Source organism: Melanotaenia boesemani, chromosome 9 (genome assembly GCF_017639745.1).
Source record: "Melanotaenia boesemani isolate fMelBoe1 chromosome 9, fMelBoe1.pri, whole genome shotgun sequence".
NCBI classification, from domain to species: domain Eukaryota; kingdom Metazoa; phylum Chordata; class Actinopteri; order Atheriniformes; family Melanotaeniidae; genus Melanotaenia; species Melanotaenia boesemani.
Genome location: NC_055690.1, coordinates 2,209,520 through 2,231,843, shown reverse-complemented (window position 1 = coordinate 2,231,843; position 22,324 = coordinate 2,209,520). Strand labels below are relative to the sequence as shown.

General features: G+C 40.9%; 1 protein-coding gene across 3 annotated transcripts in view; it reads left to right on the top strand.

The window, feature by feature from the left end:
• The window catches only part of sorl1 (sortilin-related receptor, L(DLR class) A repeats containing), a 118,959-nt gene that overhangs the window by 39,501 nt on the left and 57,134 nt on the right, over positions 1-22,324 (top strand). For all 3 annotated transcript variants that reach the window (XR_006011502.1, XM_041994393.1, XM_041994392.1), the window contains exons 6-11: positions 725-905; positions 6,160-6,261; positions 10,266-10,435; positions 12,963-13,155; positions 19,458-19,575; positions 21,773-21,846. Coding sequence is in view for 2 of the 3 variants with exons in the window: in XM_041994393.1 (XP_041850327.1) it covers positions 725-905; positions 6,160-6,261; positions 10,266-10,435; positions 12,963-13,155; positions 19,458-19,575; positions 21,773-21,846 (838 nt within the window). In the remaining variant the exon portion in view is untranslated. The remainder of the gene's footprint in view (positions 1-724; positions 906-6,159; positions 6,262-10,265; positions 10,436-12,962; positions 13,156-19,457; positions 19,576-21,772; positions 21,847-22,324) is intronic.

Here is a 22,324-nt window from a genome sequence, read left to right as displayed (position 1 = left end):
ACTTGGTAAATGCCCATCTGTACTCGGATATTGTGTTAACTGTCATACAACCAAGGATTTGCCAAAGTGCCTTTTTTTTAATACATCCTTTTGTCAGTTTTTTTTTTATCTTTCTTTCTCTCCTGAACACTGCATTGTATAAACTGGCACTATGTTCACTTAAAAAAGCAAAAATAAAACTTCATTCATTTTCGCAATGCCAATAATTTCATATTAAAAAAAGAAAAATGAAATCTAAGCATTTTTAGCAGAATAATTTAGTACCTGTTTCAGTAAATGCAGCTTTAGTTCTAACTGAAACGGTATATTTTGGTAGTAACGTCCACTGGGAACTCTCTGAAGGGACATGGATGCAACTTCCTTCATTTGTTTTAGGGCTGAGTCCAATTTCCTAAAAATTAATGATCAAAAACTACAAATTTGAATTAATTGATTAAATCAACGTCGTTGATGTTTGATGGCGTTAGTTTTTAACCCACGCAGATTAGTGCACGTACACGCACCTAAATTCCAAATTCTTATAACTTGTGGATGGTGTCTTAGTTCCAGTATTTCTAATAAATAAGAGTAATAAACAGGACGTGTAGAGGAGAAAGAAAGTAAGAGAGTAATTCTCCCTGGGTAATACAAACTAACAAAATGGTTTTCATGTTCTCCCATTTTTATCTTTCCTCCCTCCCCCTCTGCTTCTGCCCTCCTCATCCTCATCATCCCAACATCTCAGGGGTGTGGAACCTTACGACCCCCCGACCACAGTGCTGGTCCAGAGGCACGAGCCCCAGGGCGTCTCCACCATCCTCAGCAGCACGGACTTCTTCCAGAGCGAACAGAACCACAAAGTGATCCTGGAGAAGGTGGACAGTTTCCAGCTCCGGGACAAGTACATGTTCGCCACCACCACACGGGTAAGTCACGGGGAAGGCGTCTGCAAAGATTCGACCTGGGGCCTTGTGTAGGAAAGCTGCGCACGCATCAAAATGTTGGCTACGCCATGTTCATGCACACACTGGGATGCACTGCTTGGATCTGGGCTCAGCCCTGCTAACGTTCCACCTGACGTGGGAATGTTCTGACCCCACTCTGATTCCTCAAACTTTATATGCTAAAAATGTTCCTGTAAACTCTCTGAAGATGGATTTGTAAAACAGTTCACCATCTGATTTCTTTGACTATTTATTAACATGTGAAGACATTAACACACATCCATCATTCACTCTGATTCTCACCGAGAAGACAAAACATTATTGGATGATCACATTAAAGAAGAACAAGACACTTGATAGAAGTTCCTGAAGACATTATTTAACCTTTATTCTATTCTGCAGTCATTTAGACGGTACAGACGCTTTTCTCCAGAGCGACCGGTCCATCTCCTGGTATACTAGTCCGTCTCCTGCTATACCGGCCCGTCTCCTGGTATACTAGTCCGTCTCCTGCTATACCGGCCCGTCTCCTGGTATACTAGTCCGTCTCCTGCTATACCGGCCCGTCTCCTGGTATACTAGTCCGTCTCCTGCTATACCGGCCCGTCTCCTGGTATACTAGTCCGTCTCCTGCTATACTGGCCTGTCTCCTGGTATACTAGTCCGTCTCCTGCTATACTGGCCTGTCTCCTGGTGTACTGGTCTGTCTCCAGGTGTACCAGTCCGTCTCCTATGAGCTGTGTAGTTTTTACTTAAGTTTGTTTATTATTATTATTAATGATAAATGGTCTGAATTTATATAGTGCTTTCCAGATAAGTGTTTTATTTAAAGCAGATCAGCACAGCGCAGTTCTAAGGCAGGGTTGCACATTAAGTAGCAGTGATGAAGATGCAGACCTAGTCCGTCTCAACACCTGATGGTGTTTCTCTGATGATGGAGGCTGCTTGCAATTTGGATCGGATGTTAGCAAACTTAGTGTAATAGTTTTTTGTTTTGTTTTTTTTGTTTTTTTATGTTTTGTTGTGGCTGTTGTTATTTGAACAAAAGGTGAAAACATGCCAGGTATTTATACTCATTTGTATATTTAATAATAGGAGGAGACAAGGCTTCCATATGGCACATAAAGCTATGCTCAACTCCAAGTCAGTTGGATTATATGAAGGTAGGATTTGCAGGAACAAGCGTGCACAAGGTTTCTTTTGGGTGCACGTACCAACCCAGTTTTGACCGTTTTGCCCTCTTTCAGTATGAAAGCTACACAATCCTTCGAACTGTCTTTGTAATGATTGATGGATCTGTCTGGGATTCAGCAAAAAATAAACAGTAAACCACTTTCTTCCACTCACTGATACAAGTTTCTCTTTCTCCGCTTACAGCAGGTCTGTTCTCAACAAACAACGGTTGTTTTCCATGTCAGAGTGCCATGTTTGTTGTTGTTTATCTCTCATGTTTCTGGGTGGTAGCCTCGGTCAGGCAGCACAGCAGATGGTGAAGATGGTTCAGATCTCACCTCCTCCATCGTTACCCAGGCTGCCTCACACAGACTTTCTGTCTCTCCTCCATCACTCGTTGGCTGCTGCTGTGTTTTCAGGAGGCTGGCTGTGGAACGTTTGTTATTAGATGGTTAACATCCAGTCGGTTCAGCTAGCTGGATTTAAATCAGCAGAGTTACATGAGCTCTCCTCATGATGATGAAGCCGTTGCATTTTGTCTATGGTTTGATGTTTGTTTGCTCCCTTTGCGTTGCTTTCAGTGGCGACGATAATGTAAATATCATTAACCTGTCATGTTCTGATGCATGATGCATTTATAAATGACAGCAGTTTGCAGTGATTTTAATGGTGTTCACAGGTTTCTGAAGTGATCCAGTAAGGCTCAGAGGTTCACCGCAAACACTTCTACAGCTGTTAGTTTCCACTTAACCCCACTTGCAGTTTTTTGAACTGTCGTTGGAAGCCGGAATAAATTAGACTTTTTATGCATATCTGTATTGCTCGTTATTGTGCGCTGGCATGTCTTGGCTAACGTGACCTTTTAAGTTTGACCATCATTTATCATAAGATAGTGCAGTTTGGTTTGGAAGATTTAAAGGTTTGATCTTCCCTTCTGAAGCAGCTTTTCCTGATTTATTTGCTGTTCTATAGCAGGGGTGGCCAACGTCGCTCCTCGAGAGCCACAATCCTGCAGGTTTTCCATGCATCCCTGCACCGACACACCACCCGAGAAAAACCCAGGACGTGTTGATTCCTCGCATCAGAGCCAGAATGTTGTTGCTTACCTGCAGTTCCTCAGAAGTCTTAGTTTTAGGTTAGTAAATAGCTCAGACTGCTGAAACCTCCTGGTAACGCTGCTGCTTATAGCAGCATTTTCACCGCATGGCCTGTCCCGCTGCTGGGCAGGGAAGCAGCAGAAGTCTGTGTCCTCATATGAATCAGACTAAAATGTTTGTCAGCAGCCCTGTTTGACCTTGTCTTTTCATCTGTTTTGATCTCACGTAACTGCTGGGGAACATTTGCTGTGTTGCATCAACAACATCGTTATCATTGTGTTTAAACACAATCATAATGTGTGGTTTACTCTCTTCAGAGCCGTTGCACTGAAATAAAATGTGCAGAATGCACTTTGAAACTGGGTACAGCTGAAACAGATAAAAAAATGGAAAGGTGTTGTACGTGCCGGCTCAGGTGCACTGATCTTAAGGAAGCCCTGAGGGCCAAAATGCACAAAGTGAAACATGTTTTTATTTTTTTTCCGTAAGTCAAGCATTTGGTCTCAAACCTGTGATGCAGGCTGAAAACAGGAGGGAGGAGAAAAACAAGTGACTCCTGCTCAGAGCCGTCTGCAGACTCCAACGGTCCACAGGTTCTTCCATAAAACTACTGACATAAACACCTGAGAAGTGTCTTAAACAAAGACATGCTGCAGTTTAGGCTGTGTTACATCTGAGGTGCATCAGGAATATGTAACAGAGGATTTTTTTATATAAAGTTATGTTTAAACAGAAAAAAAGCTTCGATATCAAAACTGTGAGTCAGATAAAGGTGTGATTGGACTGAGCCGTGCAGAAGCACAGAACTTTGATTATAGTCAAATGTCAGCGGAAGAGAAAGTAAAGAGAAAACCTGTTTTGGTACTTTTGGAAATGCTTTTTGCAAATGTCACCTTGTGGCTGTTTACTGTGTGGGAGGACAGCTTTTACAGAAAGTTCCAGGAAACATGCACCCATTTGACTGCAGGTGTTAAAAGATTCATCTAAATCCAGGTGAAATGATTCAGTACTGATGCTAAATACTTTTGCCTGGGCAAGAAATTGAATAGATAAGCAACTAGCCACAATTAGACAAGCAAACCACAAAGGCAGAAACCTTTGTGGTTTGCTTGTCTAATTGTAATTATGCTGTCAGTAAAGAAGCAGAATTCCTTGCAGATAATCTATCTAGCAGCTCCTCCTGTGACTGTGGATGTAATGAAGTGGTGTGAAACCTAAAGCAGAGCAAGACATTGTAGTTGCTGACACGAGTTTCAGTGTGGAATGTGCAGCTCGCGTCCAGCTGCCGGTAGAAACTGTGGTTTCAGTGGAGATATGTGCCACAGCCGTACCACGTCCATATAAAACTGAACGGCTGAACAAAATCTCTTTATTTAGTCAATAGTTTATTATTGTTATTACTGACACGTGGTAACTCAGTATGCAGAGTTTGTTGTTTTTCTTTGGTTTAACTTGCAAGTTTTCAATAAATTTAAAACAAAAAATCAAAACACAATTCAAGATAATTTAATTTAGGATTAAATTAAATTAGGACAGTATAAAATAAAACAACTTTTCATACTTGTTTATATTTTGAACCATAGAATTAAAAAATAAATGATGTGTAGTAGGAGTGTAGCAGTACGCCAAAACCACAGTTGGGTACGTACTTTGGTTTTAAGGTCCTGGTTCGGTTCTTTTTCGTTACAGCAAGGGAATAAATCCAGAACATTACACTGCATAACTTTTCTGTAAACAGGAACATGTTTAATTTGAGATTTATAATGAAAACAAAAACAAAAAAGAAAATTGCTTGCAGTAAATTCTCCAATGAAAGATTCTTAGATAAATAAAAAGCTGAATAAATAGAGAAATGCCTCTATTTAATGGACAGTATCTGTATATACATATTATAAGGGATGGAGGGATGTTTTGAGAAAAAATAAAGATAATTCACTTGAACTTGTACAAATATTAATTCACAGTTCAATGTTTTAAAAAACTTCAATTGCATGTGTACTGTAGAAGATAAAGTAACAGGATTAGTTGCAAGGCTGTGACATGTTTGCTTAATAAAACAATTGTTATAATGAGTAAAGACCCTTCAACCATTTTACACGTTTTATTTACAATATTTGTTATCGTTAAAGAGAAAAGTTGTCTGAAAATGTCAATATAAGAATCTTTTTAATAGAAACGGCTCTCGAGCAAAGGCAGACTGCTTTCGTCTGATCCACTGGTCTTTGTACATTTACATCCTTCACTGGAAAGCTGAAGTTCTCCAAAGGGAAATTTTATTGATGGAACAGGGTCTTCAAGCTCTGGTTTCTCCTTAAAGCCGTCGCTAGCCATAACATCCGCTAGCATAATGCAAGGCAGTTACTCGGTACGCCTCTGTTCTGCACCGAGAAATCTGAATACGGAAACATCAACCGTTACACTTCTAGTATGTAGAGAATCAATAACTGTTACTAAGCAGATAGCTCCAGGATTTGGACTTGTAATAGTATTATAATATACATTAATAATATATCAGTATTTTTTATTGTCTGTGTCGGTTCCTTGAGTGAACAGCTGGATTCCAGTCCAGACTCCAGGCTAACCAGACCTTAGCTTCGTGTCACTCATTAAAATGACGAGCTCAATATGGAATAAACTTTTCTTACTAGCACGGAAGTAGACAAGAAAAATGGAAAATAGGACTTTAGAACCAGGAAGCTGTTAACTTTTCTCATAATAACTCTTATTCGCTGTTATTAGTTTTAACTAACTGAGACCAAGTTAAATTGGGTTAGTTTTAAACAGTAACCTGAATTTAGCTTCATGTCACATCTTACCCGTCAAGATAAACTCTTTAAATAAAAACACCTTGGAAAGAGGGAAGCTTCACTTCCTCTCCTGGTGTTGGGAGGCGGGGTGTGGTCGTCACGCTCAGCTGAAATAAAATCTAAATTAACTTTCCTGATTTTTCTCCTCTGAATCTTTAGAAAATGTTTGGGAGCCATGAAGCTTCATCTGTCCAACTTTGGGTCTCCTACAACCGTCAGCCAATGAAAGCAGCCCAGTTTATGACCCGGCATCCTATAACGGTGAGTTTTCTGCACGGCCGGACTGGGACAAAAAGTCACACACCTAGGCCTCCCTAATTCATGTACTGTACACGTATGCTCACATGCAAGTGAACACACACACACATACACACACACGCATACACACACACACCTAGGCTAAGTAATCACCAAAGCTGAATATTCGGTCACTATAGAGGCCGACATTCAAACACAACTATCAGCCACCAGTCCAGAGCTTTTCTCTCGCCTACGGTCCCAGCAGGTCCCATAATCTCATGTTAACCTGAAACAACATGATTGAGTCATTATGTTAGCAAATAATGTAGATGCCAGTTTACCATAAATATAACATGTTAACATCAATATACACTGCAACAGTAAAAACAAGAAGCTTCACCTGATGTTTTTCTACTAACATTAGAAAATGAAAAAGTCGACATAGCTTAGACATATAAGAGACTGTCCAACCTTAGGAGGGGTTCCCAAACTTTACCATGCAGCAGCCCACCTGTGAAGGTATGTTTGGTCCAGCAGGACCCACCAAATATTTCATGTAGTAAAATAGGACAACAATCATAAAATGCTGCAATCACATTTTCACCAAGATAAACATACAAAGTTTCCTCATCAGGTTTAACCTGGACTAATAAAATGTTCCTCACTGGCCCCATTTAGCTGGACCAGGACAGATGTGGACAGAGTAGTTTACTACTGTTTAATACTGACCTGCATCAGTATTGAAATATCCACCTGTCACTTTAACATAGCGCATAAAATTACCTCATATTTTATCTCTGATACCAGGAAATCCCACATAGACCCTGTATGTCCAAGGTTGGAATAACCAGAAGCATCTATGGTGCGCTGATGGAACAGTACAGTAGTAGTACCTGGGTCATTATTACAGCAGTAGTACCAGGTTCAGTATTACAGCAGTAGTACCAGGGTCATTATTACAGTAGTAGTACCAGGGTCAGTATTACAGCAGTAGTACCAGGTTCAGTATTACAGCAGTAGTACCAGGGTCATTATTACAGTAGTAGTACCAGGGTCAGTATTACAGTAGTAGTACCAGGGTCAGTATTACAGCAGTAGTACCAGGTTCAGTATTACAGCAGTAGTACCAGGGTCATTATTACAGTAGTAGTACCAGGGTCAGTATTACAGCAGTAGTACCAGGTTCAGTATTACAGCAGTAGTACCAGGGTCATTATTACAGTAGTAGTATCAGGGTCAGTATTACAGTAGTAGTACCAGGGTCATTATTACAGTAGTAGTACCAGGGTCATTATTACAGTAGTAGTACCAGGGTCATTATTACAGCAGTAGTACCAGGGTCAGTATTACAGCAGTAGTACCAGGGTCATTATTACAGTAGTAGTACCAGGGTCAGTATTACAGCAGTAGTACCAGGGTCAGTATTACAGCAGTAGTACCAGGGTCATTATTACAGCAGTAGTACCAGGGTCAGTATTACAGCAGTAGTACCAGGGTCAGTATTACAGCAGTAGTACCAGGGTCAGTTTTACAGCAGTAGTACCAGGGTCAGTATTACAGTAGTAGTACCAGGGTCAGTATTACATTAGTAGTACCAGGCTCAGTATTACAGTAGTAGTACCAGGCTCAGTATTACAGCAGTAGTACCAGGGTCAGTATTACAGCAGTAGTACCAGGGTAAGTATTACAGCAGTAGTACCAGGGTCAGTATTACAGTAGTAGTACGACGGTCAGTATTACAGCAGTAGTACCAGGGTCAGTATTACAGCAGTAGTACCAGGGTCAGTATTACAGCAGTAGTACCAGGGTCAGTATTACAGTAGTAGTACCAGGGTCAGTATTACAGCAGTAGTACCAGGGTCAGTATTACAGTAGTAGTACCAGGGTCAGTATTACAGTAGTAGTACCAGGGTCAGTATTACAGTAGTAGTACCAGGGTCAGTATTACAGCAGTAGTACCAGGGTCAGTATTACAGTAGTAGTACCAGGGTCAGTATTACAGCAGTAGTACCAGGGTCAGTATTACAGCAGTAGTACCAGGGTCAGTATTACAGCAGTAGTACCAGGGTCAGTATTACAGCAGTAGTACCAGGGTCAGTATTACAGCAGTAGTACCAAGGTCATTATTACAGTAGTAGTACCAGGGTCAGTATTACAGCAGTAGTACCAGGGTCAGTATTACAGTAGTAGTACCAGGCTCAGTATTACAGCAGTAGTACCAGGGTCAGTATTGCAGTAGTAGTACCAGGGTCAGTATTACAGTAGTAGTACCAGGGTCAGTATTACAGTAGTAGTACCAGGGTCAGTATTACAGTAGTAGTACCAGGGTCAGTATTACAGCAGTAGTACCAGGGTCAGTATTACAGCAGTAGTACCAGGGTCAGTATTACAGCAGTAGTACCAGGGTCAGTATTACAGCAGTAGTACCAGGGTCAGTATTACAGCAGTAGTACCAGGGTCATTATTACAGTAGTAGTACCAGGCTCAGTATTACAGCAGTAGTACCAGGGTCAGTATTATAGCAGTAGTACCAGGGTCAGTTTTACAGCAGTAGTACCAGGTCAGTATTATAGCAGTAGTACCAGGGTCAGTATTACAGCAGTAGTACCAGGGTCAGTATTACAGCAGTAGTACCAGGGTCAGTATTACAGTAGTAGTACCAGGGTCATTATTACAATAGTAGTACCAGGATCAGTATTACAGCAGTAGTACCAGGGTCAGAATTATAGCAGTAATACCAGGGTCAGTTTTACAGCAGTAGTACCAGGGTCAGTATTATAGCAGTAGTACCAGGGTCAGTATTACAGTAGTAGTACCAGGGTCAGTATTACAGTAGTAGTACGTGGGTCAGTATTATAACAGTAGTACCAGGGTCAGTATTACAGTAGTAGTACCAGGGTCAGTATTACAGTAGTAGTATCAGGTTCAGTATTACAGTAGTAGTACCAGGCTCAGTATTACAGCAGTAGTACCAGGGTCAGTATTACAGTAGTAGTACCAGGGTCAGTATTACAGTAGTAGTACCAGGGTCAGTATTACAGTAGTAGTACGTGGGTCAGTATTATAACAGTAGTACCAGGGTCAGTATTACAGTAGTAGTACCAGGGTCAGTATTACAGTAGTAGTATCAGGTTCAGTATTACAGTAGTAGTACCAGGCTCAGTATTACAGCAGTAGTACCAGGGTCAGTATTACAGTAGTAGTACCAGGGTCAGTATTACAGTAGTAGTACCAGGGTCAGTATTACAGTAGTAGTATCAGGTTCAGTATTACAGTAGTAGTACCAGGCTCAGTATTACAGCAGTAGTACCAGGGTCAGTATTACAGTAGTAGTACCAGGGTCAGTATTACAGCAGTAGTACCAGGGTCAGTATTACAGCAGTAGTACTGCTTAGAGAAGAGAAGTATGTTAATGATGCCAATACTGTCATATGTTTCTGCATAAACGATAAGGTCCAGAGAGATGAATGTTTTTTTTATTTTGATCTTAAATTGCGGCTGTCTGCCTCCTGAACCCAAACTGGGAGCTAGTTCCATAAGAGAGTGGCCTGCTAGCCGAAGACTCTGCCTCTCATTGTACTCTTAGATTATTTATGTTCTCTAGTTGCAGTTTTCTGCTGAGTGTAATGTAAATGCTAAACATTATGTTTGGAGAGAGTAAAACACCTTATATCAGCACAAAACCTTCCCATCTGTGAAACACGGTGGTGGCAGTATCATACTCTGGACCTAGGCTAGGATGGCTCGTCGTCAGTGTTTGACCGATGAATTATGATTTTTTTTTTCCAGCAAATCCTGACAAACTGATGTTCAGCTGTCAGCCTGTAAACTGTACGTCAACATGAAAGAAACATGCAGCTACAACCCGACCAAAGACATGTTTTAAAACACACAGTGAACGATGTGGTTCCGCTGTCTAAGTATGCATGTCTGGGTGGAAGAACCACCTCCACCACCCTGTTTGTTCTCAGTGTGTAAAGTCAATTATTGGATCTACCATGATTGTGTCCCCCTCTGTCCAACAGGAGTATTACATCGCCGATGCGTCTGAAGACCAAGTGTTTGTGTGTGTTAACCACCTGAACAACGTCACACACCTCTACATCTCAGACACACAGGGTCTGTCATTCTCTCTGTCGCTTGAAAATGTGTTGTATTACAGCCCCGAGGGCTCCGGCAGCAACACGCTCATCAGGTACTGCACCTGTCCACACACACCGCCTGTTTGACTGGAACTAAACCATATTCTAAGATGTTCTACTCTTACTAAAAACACATGAGCCAACGTAACCAAATATTTACCTGGTACATTAAAAACATTTTGCTTACTTGGTTGTTTTATATTTTGTTTAAATTCCATTTTAGATGCTTAAGATTGAACTTATAACCTTTTAAAGGAGTCATCACCTGGAAATTACACTTTTCCAAGTTAAAACATGTGTACTGGTGTTGGACTGAAGTGTTAACTTTCTTTTTTTTGTTAAGTCTTTCTTTTGAAGACGGTGGAGTTTTTCCGTCTGGGTCCTTTGTTCACAGCAGAACCGCCAGGAGGGTAAACTCTTGCAAATTCCTCATCCCAGAAGGCTATTTGAATAAGCCAGCCCCTCTTCCACGTCTAAAATCCTGTGTTAGGCGTGGAATGATATAATGATTAAGTATAAACATGCTCCAGCTGTGGCAAATTGTGCTGCATAGTCGTTTTAATACCTTCAACAAGTTCCCTGACCTGGATGTGAGGACATCCAAGAAGTCTCTTTAGGTCTTCAAGAAAGAAATTTAAAGCTTGTTTAAAGCTTTGAGCGGGCAGGAAAAATCTTGCAGATGTTGGTAATTGCAGAGAAGGTCCAAGAGATGGTCTTTAAAACTCTCCACCATTGTGTTTATCTCAGACCTGTCGTGTTCATGCTCTTGTTCGCATGAGCACCTCTAGTGTTCAAGTCAATAATGCAACTCTTGTACGTGACACGTTACCTCACATCAACACGAGCCGCCTACGTGCTAAACAGACTCTAGGAACGCGTGGCAGCCATGGCGGACGCGTTGCTAACAGTAAGTACATCCCTGGCCTAAAACTTTAGATTGGCTCGATGAAGTTAAATCTGAGATGAATCCCAGCAGGGGATTAGGGGTGGAGAGAGTTGTTTTCTGGGTTGGTGAAGTGGGGGTAGGCATGGCTGTGAGCTCCACTGTCTTTGCATGCAGCATGGTGGTAGTAGCATCATGCTATGGGGTTGTTTCCCAGCGGGGCAGGAAGACTGGTTGGATCTGAATGAAGGGGGTCTTTCAGAAAAGAGGCATAAACTGCTCAAAGACTGAACCAGGAAGAATCTTACTGGATTTCTTTTGTTTTTTTGCATTTATTAAAGTGAATGCATTAATCACGAGATCCAGTGGAACATGTGGCACAGTTTCTGTATCAGCCTGTGGGAAGTCAGAGAAAGGCCTTCAGTTTCTGCTTGGTAACAGGAACTTGGTGGCAGGATTAATGCCACCAAGTTCATCTAATAACATTTACTGATGTGGTGCCACAGCTGTTTGGGACCTCTGTGTTTATTGTTGTTCTAATCCCATCAGGAAGCCCGTGTTGGCTCAGGCGTGAGCCTTCAGCTGATGCTTCTGTTTATCTGACACTGTGTCCTCTCGTAACGAAATGAGCCTCAGATTGCTCAACCTGCTGTTTCATCATTAAGTGGGGTTTTTTTGCATCAGACTGGTTAAAAGCTTGCTGCAAAAGTAGGTTGTTATGGACTAAAATTAGTCTTATAATAGTTACAAATGTGGGAAACAGTCTGACACACATGTTTTTATCACATGTAAAATAACTTAATATTATAATAATAATGTACAAAAATTTAAAACTGCACACTTTATACAAGCCCAATTTCAAAATAGTTGTAAATTGTAAATTTAACCAGGATGCAATGATTTCCACATTTCATCAGGCCATATTTTATTCCCAGTAGAACATAAACAATGCATCAGATGTTGAAACTGAGACATTTTACCATTTCATCGAAAATATGAGCCGATTGTGAATCTGATTGCAGCAACATGTCTGTAAAAAGTTGTTCACATCTGGCTTCTTCTCTGCGTGATGGAGCTTTAACCTGCATTTGTGGGTTTCAGGGTGAACTGTGTTCACAGACAGTGGTTTCTGGAAGTCTTGCTGAGTCCGTGCAGTGGTTTCCAGTAGAGAATCGTGTCTGCTTTTAATGCAGAAGATCACCAGCATCCAGCCTTGTCCCATGCACACAGAGATTCCTCCTGATTCTCTAAATTTTTGATATTCTACACTGTAGATGGAGGATTTTCAAAGTCTGAGGAACATTTTTCTGAAATTGTTCCAGTTTTAGATCCAGTTTGTTTCAGATTGGTGAACCTCTGTCCATCTTTCCATCTGAGAGACTCTGCCTCTCTGAAATGCTCCTTTTATACCAGTCATGTTACTGACCTGTTACCAGGTAACCTGGTTAGTTGTCCAATGCTCCTCCAGGTGTTTCTGGTTTGTACCAGGTACTTTTCCAGCAATTTTTTGCTCCTGTTCCAACTTTTTCCATCAGAGTCACTATCAGCTCATATTTTCATCTCATTGTGAACACAAAGTTTCCTGTTGAAGTGAAGGTGTATAATGCAGCGATGTATGAGGCTGGAAAACCCAGAAAAGATGCTGCAGTCTCAGGCTGTTCTCCTCTGACTCTGGGATGTTTTCTTCTGTATTTCAGGTATTTTGCCAACGAGCCGTTTGCAGACCTGCACCGCGTGGACGGGCTGCGGGGCATCTTCATTGCCACACTCATCAATGGCTCGGTCAGCGAGAACAACATGCGGTCTGTCATCACTTTTGACAAGGGAGGGACGTGGGAGCTGCTGCAGCCGCCGGCGGCCGACAGCCTGGGTGGAATTGTGGACTGTCAGGTAATATACTGAAGCTGGAGTCTTGTTCCAGGTGTGGTGTGTGATCATTAGTGGGTGGTTTTAATGTTATGGCTCACCAACTTTAGATTTAAATCTAAAAATTTCAAGCTATTTTAGCTACTTTTTGGTCCACTTGTACTTTTCACATGTAGCAGCAGGACATTTTAATCCCAGTATAAACCAGTGTGTAGCAGCTTTTAATCCCAGTATAAACCAGTGTGTAGCAGCTTTTAATCCCAGTATAAACCAGTGTGTAGCAGCTTTTAATCCCAGTATAAACCAGTGTGTAGCAGCTTTTAATCCCAGTATAAACCAGTCTGTAGCAGCTTTTAATCCCAGTATAAACCAGTGTGTAGCAGCTTTTAATCCCAGTATAAACCAGTCTGTAGCAGCTTTTAATCCCAGTATAAACCAGTCTGTAGCAGCTTTTAATCCCAGTATAAACCAGTCTGTAACAGCTTTTAATCCCATTATAAACCAGTCTGTAACAGCTTTTAATCCCAGTATAAACCAGTCTGTAACAGCTTTTAATCCCAGTATAAACCAGTCTGTAGCAGCTTTTAATCCCAGTATAAACCAGTCTGTAACAGCTTTTAATCCCAGTATAAACCAGTCTGTAACAGCTTTTAATCCCAGTATAAACCAGTCTGTAGCAGCTTTTAATCCCAGTATAAACCAGTCTGTAGCAGCTTTTAATCCCAGTATAAACCAGTCTGTAGCAGCTTTTAATCCCAGTATAAACCAGTCTGTAGCAGCTTTTAATCCCAGTATAAACCAGTCTGTAACAGCTTTTAATCCCATTATAAACCAGTCTGTAACAGCTTTTAATCCCAGTATAAACCAGTCTGTAACAGCTTTTAATCCCAGTATAAACCAGTCTGTAGCAGCTTTTAATCCCAGTATAAACCAGTCTGTGCCAGCTTTTAATCCCAGTATAAACCAGTCTGTAACAGCTTTTAATCCCAGTATAAACCAGTCTGTAACAGCTTTTAATCCCAGTATAAACCAGTCTGTAACAGCTTTTAATCGCAGTATAAACCAGTCTGTAACAGCTTTTAATCCCAGTATAAACCAGTCTGTAACAGCTTTTAATCCCAGTATAAACCAGTCTGTAACAAGTTTTAATCCCAGTATAAACCAGTCTGTAACAGCTTTTAATCCCAGTATAAACCAGTCTGTACCAGCTTTTAATCCCAGTATAAACCAGTCTGTAGCAGCTTTTAATCCCAGTATAAACCAGTCTGTAGCAGCTTTTAATCCCAGTATAAACCAGTGTGTAGCAGCTTTTAATCCCAGTATAAACCAGTCTGTAACAGCTTTTAATCCCAGTATAAACCAGTCTGTAACAGCTTTTAATCCCAGTATAAACCAGTCTGTAACAACTTTTAATCCCAGTATAAACCAGTCTGTAACAGCTTTTAATCCCAGTATAAACCAGTCTGTAACAACTTTTAATCCCAGTATAAACCAGTCTGTAACAGCTTTTAATCCCAGTATAAACCAGTCTGTAGCAGCTTTTAATCCCAGTATGAACCAGTCTGTAGCAGCTTTTAACCCCAGTATAAACCAGTGTGTAGCAGCTTTTAATCCCAGTATAAACCAGTCTGTAGCAGCTTTTAATCCCAGTATAAACCAGTCTGTGCCAGCTTTTAATCCCAGTATAAACCAGTCTGTAACAGCTTTTAATCCCAGTATAAACCAGTCTGTAACAGCTTTTAATCCCAGTATAAACCAGTCTGTAACAGCTTTTAATCCCAGTATAAACCAGTCTGTAACAGCTTTTAATCCCAGTATAAACCAGTCTGTAACAAGTTTTAATCCCAGTATAAACCAGTCTGTAACAGCTTTTAATCCCAGTATAAACCAGTCTGTACCAGCTTTTAATCCCAGTATAAACCAGTCTGTACCAGCTTTTAATCCCAGTATAAACCAGTCTGTAACAGCTTTTAATCCCAGTATAAACCAGTCTGTAGCAGCTTTTAATCCCAGTATAAACCAGTGTGTAGCAGCTTTTAATCCCAGTATAAACCAGTCTGTAGCAGCTTTTAATCCCAGTATAAACCAGTCTGTAGCAGCTTTTAATCCTAGTATAAACCAGTCTGTAGCAGCTTTTAATCCCAGTATAAACCAGTCTGTAACAGCTTTTAATCCCAGTATAAACCAGTCTGTAACAGCTTTTAATCCCAGTATAAACCAGTAAGTAGCAGCTTTTAATCCCAGTATAAACCAGTGTGTACCAGCTTTTAATCCCAGTATAAACCAGTCTGTAACAGCTTTTAATCCCAGTATAAACCAGTCTGTAACAGCTTTTAATCCCAGTATAAACCAGTGTGTAGCAGCTTTTAATCCCAGTATAAACCAGTCTGTAGCAGCTTTTAATCCCAGTATAAACCAGTCTGTAGCAGCTTTTAATCCCAGTATAAACCAGTCTGTAACAGTTTTTAATCCCAGTATAAACCAGTCTGTACCAGCTTTTAATCCCAGTATAAACCAGTGTGTAGCAGCTTTTAATCCCAGTATAAACCAGTCTGTACCAGTTTTTAATCCCAGTATAAACCAGTCTGTACCAGTTTTTAATCCCAGTATAAACCAGTCTGTACCAGTTTTTAATCGCAGTATAAACCAGTCTGTACCAGCTTTTAATCCCAGTATAAACCAGTGTGTACCAGTTTTTAATCCCAGTATAAACCAGTGTGTACCAGTTTTTAATCCCAGTATAAACCAGTCTGTACCAGTTTTTAATCCCAGTATAAACCAGTCTGTAGCAGCTTTTAATCCCAGTATAAACCAGTCTGTAACAGCTTTTAATCCCAGTATAAACCAGTCTGTAGCAGCTTTTAATCCCAGTATAAACCAGTCTGTAGCAGCTTTTAATCCCAGTATAAACCAGTCTGTAGCAGCTTTTAATCCCAGTATAAACCAGTCTGTACAAGTTTTTAATCCCAGTATAAACCAGTCTGTAGCAGCTTTTAATCCCAGTATAAACCAGTCTGTACCAGCTTTTAATCCCAGTATAAACCAGTGTGTACCAGTTTTTAATCCCAGTATAAACCAGTCTGAACCAGTTTTTAATCCCAGTATAAACCAGTCTGTAGCAGCTTTTAATCCCAGTATAAACCAGTCTGTGCCAGCTTTTAATCCCAGTATAAACCAGTCTGTAACAGCTTTTAATCCCAGTATAAACCAGTCTGTAACAGCTTTTAATCCCAGTATAAACCAGTCTGTAGCAGCTTTTAATCCCAGTATGAACCAGTCTGTAACAGCTTTTAATCCCAGTATAAACCAGTCTGTAACAGCTTTTAATCCCAGTATCAACCAGTGTGTAGCAGCTTTTAATCCCAGTGTAAACCAGTGTGTACCAGCTTTTAATCCCAGTATAAACCAGTCTGTAGCAGCTTTTAATCCCAGTATAAACCAGTGTGTAGCAGCTTTTAATCCCAGTAAAAACCAGTCTGTAGCAGCCTTTAACCCCAGTATAAACCAGTCTGTAGCAGCTTTAAATCCCAGTATAAACCAGTGTGTAGCAGCTTTTAATCCCAGTATAAACCAGTGTGTAGCAGCTTTTAATCCCAGTATAAACCAGTGTGTAGCAGCTTTTAATCCCAGTATAAACCAGTCTGTAGCAGCTTTTAATCCCAGTATAAACCAGTCTGTAGCAGCTTTTAATCCCAGTATGAACCAGTCTGTAACAGCTTTTAATCCCAGTATAAACCAGTCTGTACCAGTTTTTAATCCCAGTATAAACCAGTCTGTACCAGTTTTTAATCCCAGTATAAACCAGTGTGTAGCAGCTTTTAATCCCAGTAAAAACCAGTCTGTAGCAGCTTTTAATCCCAGTAAAAACCAGTCTGTAGCAGCTTTTAATCCCAGTATAAACCAGTCTGTACCAGTTTTTAATCCCAGTATAAACCAGTCTGTAGCAGCTTTTAATCCCAGTATAAACCAGTCTGTACCAGTTTTTAATCCCAGTATAAACCAGTCTGTAGCAGCTTTTAATCCCAGTAAAAACCAGTCTGTCACAGCTTTTAATCCCAGTATAAACCAATCTGTAGCAGCCTTTAACCCCAGTATAAACCAGTCTGTAGCAGCTTTAAATCCCAGTATAAACCAGTGTGTAGCAGCTTTTAATCCCAGTATAAACCAGTGTGTAGCAGCTTTTAATCCCAGTATAAACCAGTGTGTAGCAGCTTTTAATCCCAGTAAAAACCAGTCTGTAGCAGCCTTTAACCCCAGTATAAACCAGTCTGTAGCAGCTTTAAATCCCAGTATAAACCAGTGTGTAGCAGCTTTTAATCCCAGTATAAACCAGTGTGTAGCAGCTTTTAATCCCAGTATAAACCAGTGTGTAGCAGCTTTTAATCCCAGTATAAACCAGTGTGTAGCAGCTTTTAATCCCAGTATAAACCAGTCTGTAGCAGCTTTTAATCCCAGTATAAACCAGTCTGTAGCAGCTTTTAATCCCAGTATAAACCAGTCTGTAGCAGGTTTTAATCCCAGTATAAACCAGTCTGTAACAGCTTTTAATCCCAGTATAAACCAGTCTGTAACAGCTTTTAATCCCATTATAAACCAGTAAGTAGCAGCTTTTAATCCCAGTATAAACCAGTGTGTACCAGCTTTTAATCCCAGTATAAACCAGTCTGTAACAGCTTTTAATCCCAGTATAAACCAGTCTGTGACAGCTTTTAATCCCAGTATAAACCAGTGTGTAGCAGCTTTTAATCCCAGTATAAACCAGTCTGTAGCAGCTTTTAATCCCAGTATAAACCAGTCTGTAGCAGCTTTTAATCCCAGTATAAACCAGTCTGTAACAGTTTTTAATCCCAGTATAATCCAGTCTGTACCAGCTTTTAATCCCAGTATAAAACAGTGTGTAGCAGCTTTTAATCCCAGTATAAACCAGTCTGTACCAGTTTTTAATCCCAGTATAAACCAGTCTGTACCAGTTTTTAATCCCAGTATAAACCAGTCTGTAGCAGCTTTTAATCCCAGTATAAACCAGTCTGTACCAGTTTTTAATCCCAGTATAAACCAGTCTGTACCAGCTTTTAATCCCAGTATAAACCAGTGTGTACCAGTTTTTAATCCCAGTATAAACCAGTCTGTACCAGTTTTTAATCCCAGTATAAACCAGTGTGTAGCAGCTTTTAATCCCAGTATAAACCAGTCTGTAGCAGCTTTTAATCCCAGTATAAACCAGTGTGTAGCAGCTTTTAATCCCAGTAAAAACCAGTCTGTAGCAGCCTTTAACCCCAGTATAAACCAGTCTGTAGCAGCTTTAAATCCCAGTATAAACCAGTGTGTAGCAGCTTTTAATCCCAGTATAAACCAGTCTGTACCAGCTTTTAATCCCAGTATAAACCAGTGTGTAGCAGCTTTTAATCCCAGTATAAACCAGTCTGTAGCAGCTTTTAATCCCAGTATAAACCAGTCTGTAGCAGCTTTTAATCCCAGTATAAACCAGTGTGTAGCAGCTTTTAATCCCAGTATAAACCAGCCTGTAGCAGCTGCTTTGTGGCGCCACCGTGCATCAGAAACGTCTTCTTGGCTTTATTCCAGCCATAGAGGAGCATTATTTTTCTTCTTTTCACACACACACAGAACTTTCTGCTCACTGGTTGATCTTTGGCTGCTCCTGATTGGACGTTACCGTCAATCTAAGCTTTCTGATTGGTGGAAAGTCTGACAGGAAGTGGCTTCATCATCATGTCCAGGTCTAAATAGAGGTCTCTTAGCAACATAGTAGTGATGGTGATGTTTTTATGATGAAATGTGATAAATAATGCTGTTATCATGGATCATTGTGGATTTACCAGATAGAGTCTCTGAATAAAACTACATTTAGTGGCTGGATTGTAAAAATCCTGGACGGGGTAGAAATGCCTGGAAAACCTCCGTAGATCAGCTAAAGGGTAAAATATCCATCACAGTTTACCCCACAGAGATACACACTACCGCTGCTGAGACACTGGTGATGATAGAAGAGGTGGCGCTCGGTTCTGCTGGCTATCTAGTGGAGTTTTATGGGTTGAACATTTGCTCATTTGTTGAGTTTTGAAGATGCTGAATTAGGTGAAAAAAGTCAGCAGATTCAAATGTTTGCTCTGGTATCCTTCATGACATTCAGTTTTGTCATCCTTATGTAAAGACAACAAATGATGGTGTAAGTCTGCCAGGTTATCAGATTCTGGTTCCTGATCTTTTACTCTGGGCTTTTATCTAGTGGAGGCTTAATTTCCACAAACATGGATGTCTCAGGGATGCAGCAGCTGACTCAGTCTCATTTTTCCTCTCCTCTTCAGCTTAGTAAAGGTTGTTCTCTCCACTTGGCCCAGCGCTGGAGCCAGCTCTTCAACATCCAGCTGAGGAGGATGCCCATTTTATCCAAGGACTCTGCTCCAGGACTCATCATGGCCACAGGTGAAAGTAACAGTTCTCTCTGATGTGCTGGAGTCTCAGTACAGGAAGCAAAACAAGCCTCATTTGAACATCTAATGTAGGAAAGTCTCTAATAAGGTTGGAAATACCTTGGGGGCCGTCTGTCAGCTGATGTCTTCTTCCTCTTCAGCAACTTCCTCTATTCTGCTGCTGCACAAACATTTTTCTAACAAAGGAAGCAATACAGACCTACAGCTCTGAATCTGGTCTCTCTGGGTAAATATTCACTTCCTGTGTTGTCTAATAGACGAGAATTAGTGGAAATCGTGGCGCTAGAAAGGGCTCAGAAGTTGTCATTTTTCCTGGCAGCTTGAAATCAACCCAGAAAGTTGCTGTTTGGTGTTGTGTTGAGGAGATTTGATCTAAAAGGTGGAATGAGTCTGAAGAGCTTTCTGGCTAAAGTTTGAACACACTTTACATCCTCACAGCTGTTGGAGAGTATCCATTTGTTTTCAGTGCTGCTGCTTCCCCTGAACCCAGACAGTCTTTCTAATTAAATTCTTATTAGATCAAGGAAAGAGAGCAAAACAGTCGCGTTTAAACGAAGGGGCTGATCGCTGCTGCACCAGGTACCGAACCGCCGGATACACGAACAAATGCACATACACACACTGCACTGACATGTTGACATGCTCAGCACCTGCATCATACACGTGTTATTCATGTTTAAGGATTATTTCATTTTTTAACAGTCACAGTTTTATTTTGTTCGGATAAAACTTAAAAACAAAAGATTAAACGGTAATCAAACAACACAAAGACAAACAAGAGAATAAAGACAAGAAGATGAAGACTCAGAGAATTTAGTATGGATTGTTCAGTTTTTCAGAAGGGATGTAGAGGTGGAAACGTGTTGGAGGGCATCTGTCAGCTGAAGGATAAAATCTCCTCAGCTTGTTCTCCAGAAGTTATCTGTTGGCTGTGAAGCGCTGCTGCATAAAACATGCATAAAAAGCACATTTAGGCTTTAATCTTCATCCTCTTTCACTTGGCTAAATCTCCTCCACTTCCAGCACATCCTGTATGTGAAACCCCAACGAAGTTCAGCCTTTTTTCTTAATCTGCTAATAAAAAGTTGCAATTAAATTAAAGCCTGAGGACAGTGCAGTCACAGTTAAACATCCTCTTCATCAGGTCCTCCTTCAAGTACCGGGTCGTCCGCTTCATCAGGACCACCTTCTAGTACCGGGTCGTCCGCTTCATCAGGACCACCTTCTAGTACTGGGTCGGACCTTTTTATTCCTGGTGTGATAGATGAAGCAGGTGGAGGAAACCTTCCTCAGAGGTTTTCTCCATATTTACATGACAGCATCACACAGTTGCTGCAGGTTTGTCGGCTGCATCCATGATGAGAATCTCCCGTTCCACCACATCCCAAAGCTGCTCTACTGGACTGAGATCTGGTGGCTGTGGAGGCCGTTGGAGTCCAGTGAACTCATCGTCATGTTCTAGAAAGCAGGTGGAGATGATCTGAGCTTTGTGACATGGTGCATTATCCTGCTGGAAGTAGCATCAGAAGATGCTCCACTGTGGTCATAAAGGGATGGACATGGTCAGCAACAATACTCAGGTAGGCTGTGCTGGTTAAACCAGGCCACGTTGGTACTAAGGGGCCCAAAGTGGACCAAGAAAATCTCCCCCCACCATTACACCAGCAGCAGCCTGAAGCGTTGATCCAAGGCAGGATGGATCCATGTTTTCATGATGTTTCCAGCAGATTCTGAGCCGAGCATCTGAATGTGGAGCTGAAATGGAGACTCATCAGACCAGCAACGTTTCTCCATCTTCTATTGTCTCAGATTAAGATCTCAGACACAGTTGATGTGCAGATAGAAGGTTAAAAAAGGGTGACATGGATGCTCATAATTGTTTAATGATCAAAATGGTCTGATAATTATCCAAGTTATTACAGTTCACCCACTGGTTGCAGTAAATATTTGTAATTTTCAGTTTGTTCATTCATTAATCTTCTTCCATACAGTCAGGGTAGAGTGTTCCTCAGTGTTTACAAAGGCCACATACATAAAAATACAGAATGATCCGATTTGAGTTCTTGCTTAGAGATTTTCCACATGCCAAAGCAGAAGCAGCTGCCAAGTCTGTCATTTTCAGGGAAGTCCTCCGGTATATGAATTTATTTATATGTGTCTGAAATTCCATTTTTTCCCTCTGATTTTAGGATCTGTAGGCAGGAACTTGGCCAGCAAACCCAATGTGTATGTTTCAAGTAGTGCTGGAGGCCGGTGGAAAGAGGTCAGTACAAACCCTGACACAAAAATACCCTTCTATCTAATACACTAATAATGAACAAATCCAAGCCAAAATGAAAAAAATCAGGTAGCAAACTTTTGGAAATGTTTAAGTTTATCCCAGATTATTAATTTGCCAAGAATGCATTGGATGTTACTAACTAAGCTTACTAACTGCTAAGCTGATGGCATCACATGCATCTATTAGATGTGTTCCTTCCTCACAGGCTGGTCGAATTTCCAGCTCACTTTTCTCTCTCATTTGTACAGCTCTGTTCATAGCAACTCGTTCAGGAGGTGAAGTGAGCCCCACAGCTCCACTCCAGCTCTTGGAGTGGCCTTTTTTCAGATTGGTCGTACAACTTTGAGTCACAGACATTGCTAATCAGACATTAGCTAGCCTGATAGCTCATACTAGCAGACACATAACAAGCTCACACTAGCCCACACAGAACAAACTAACTCTAGGAGAAGCAGAACAA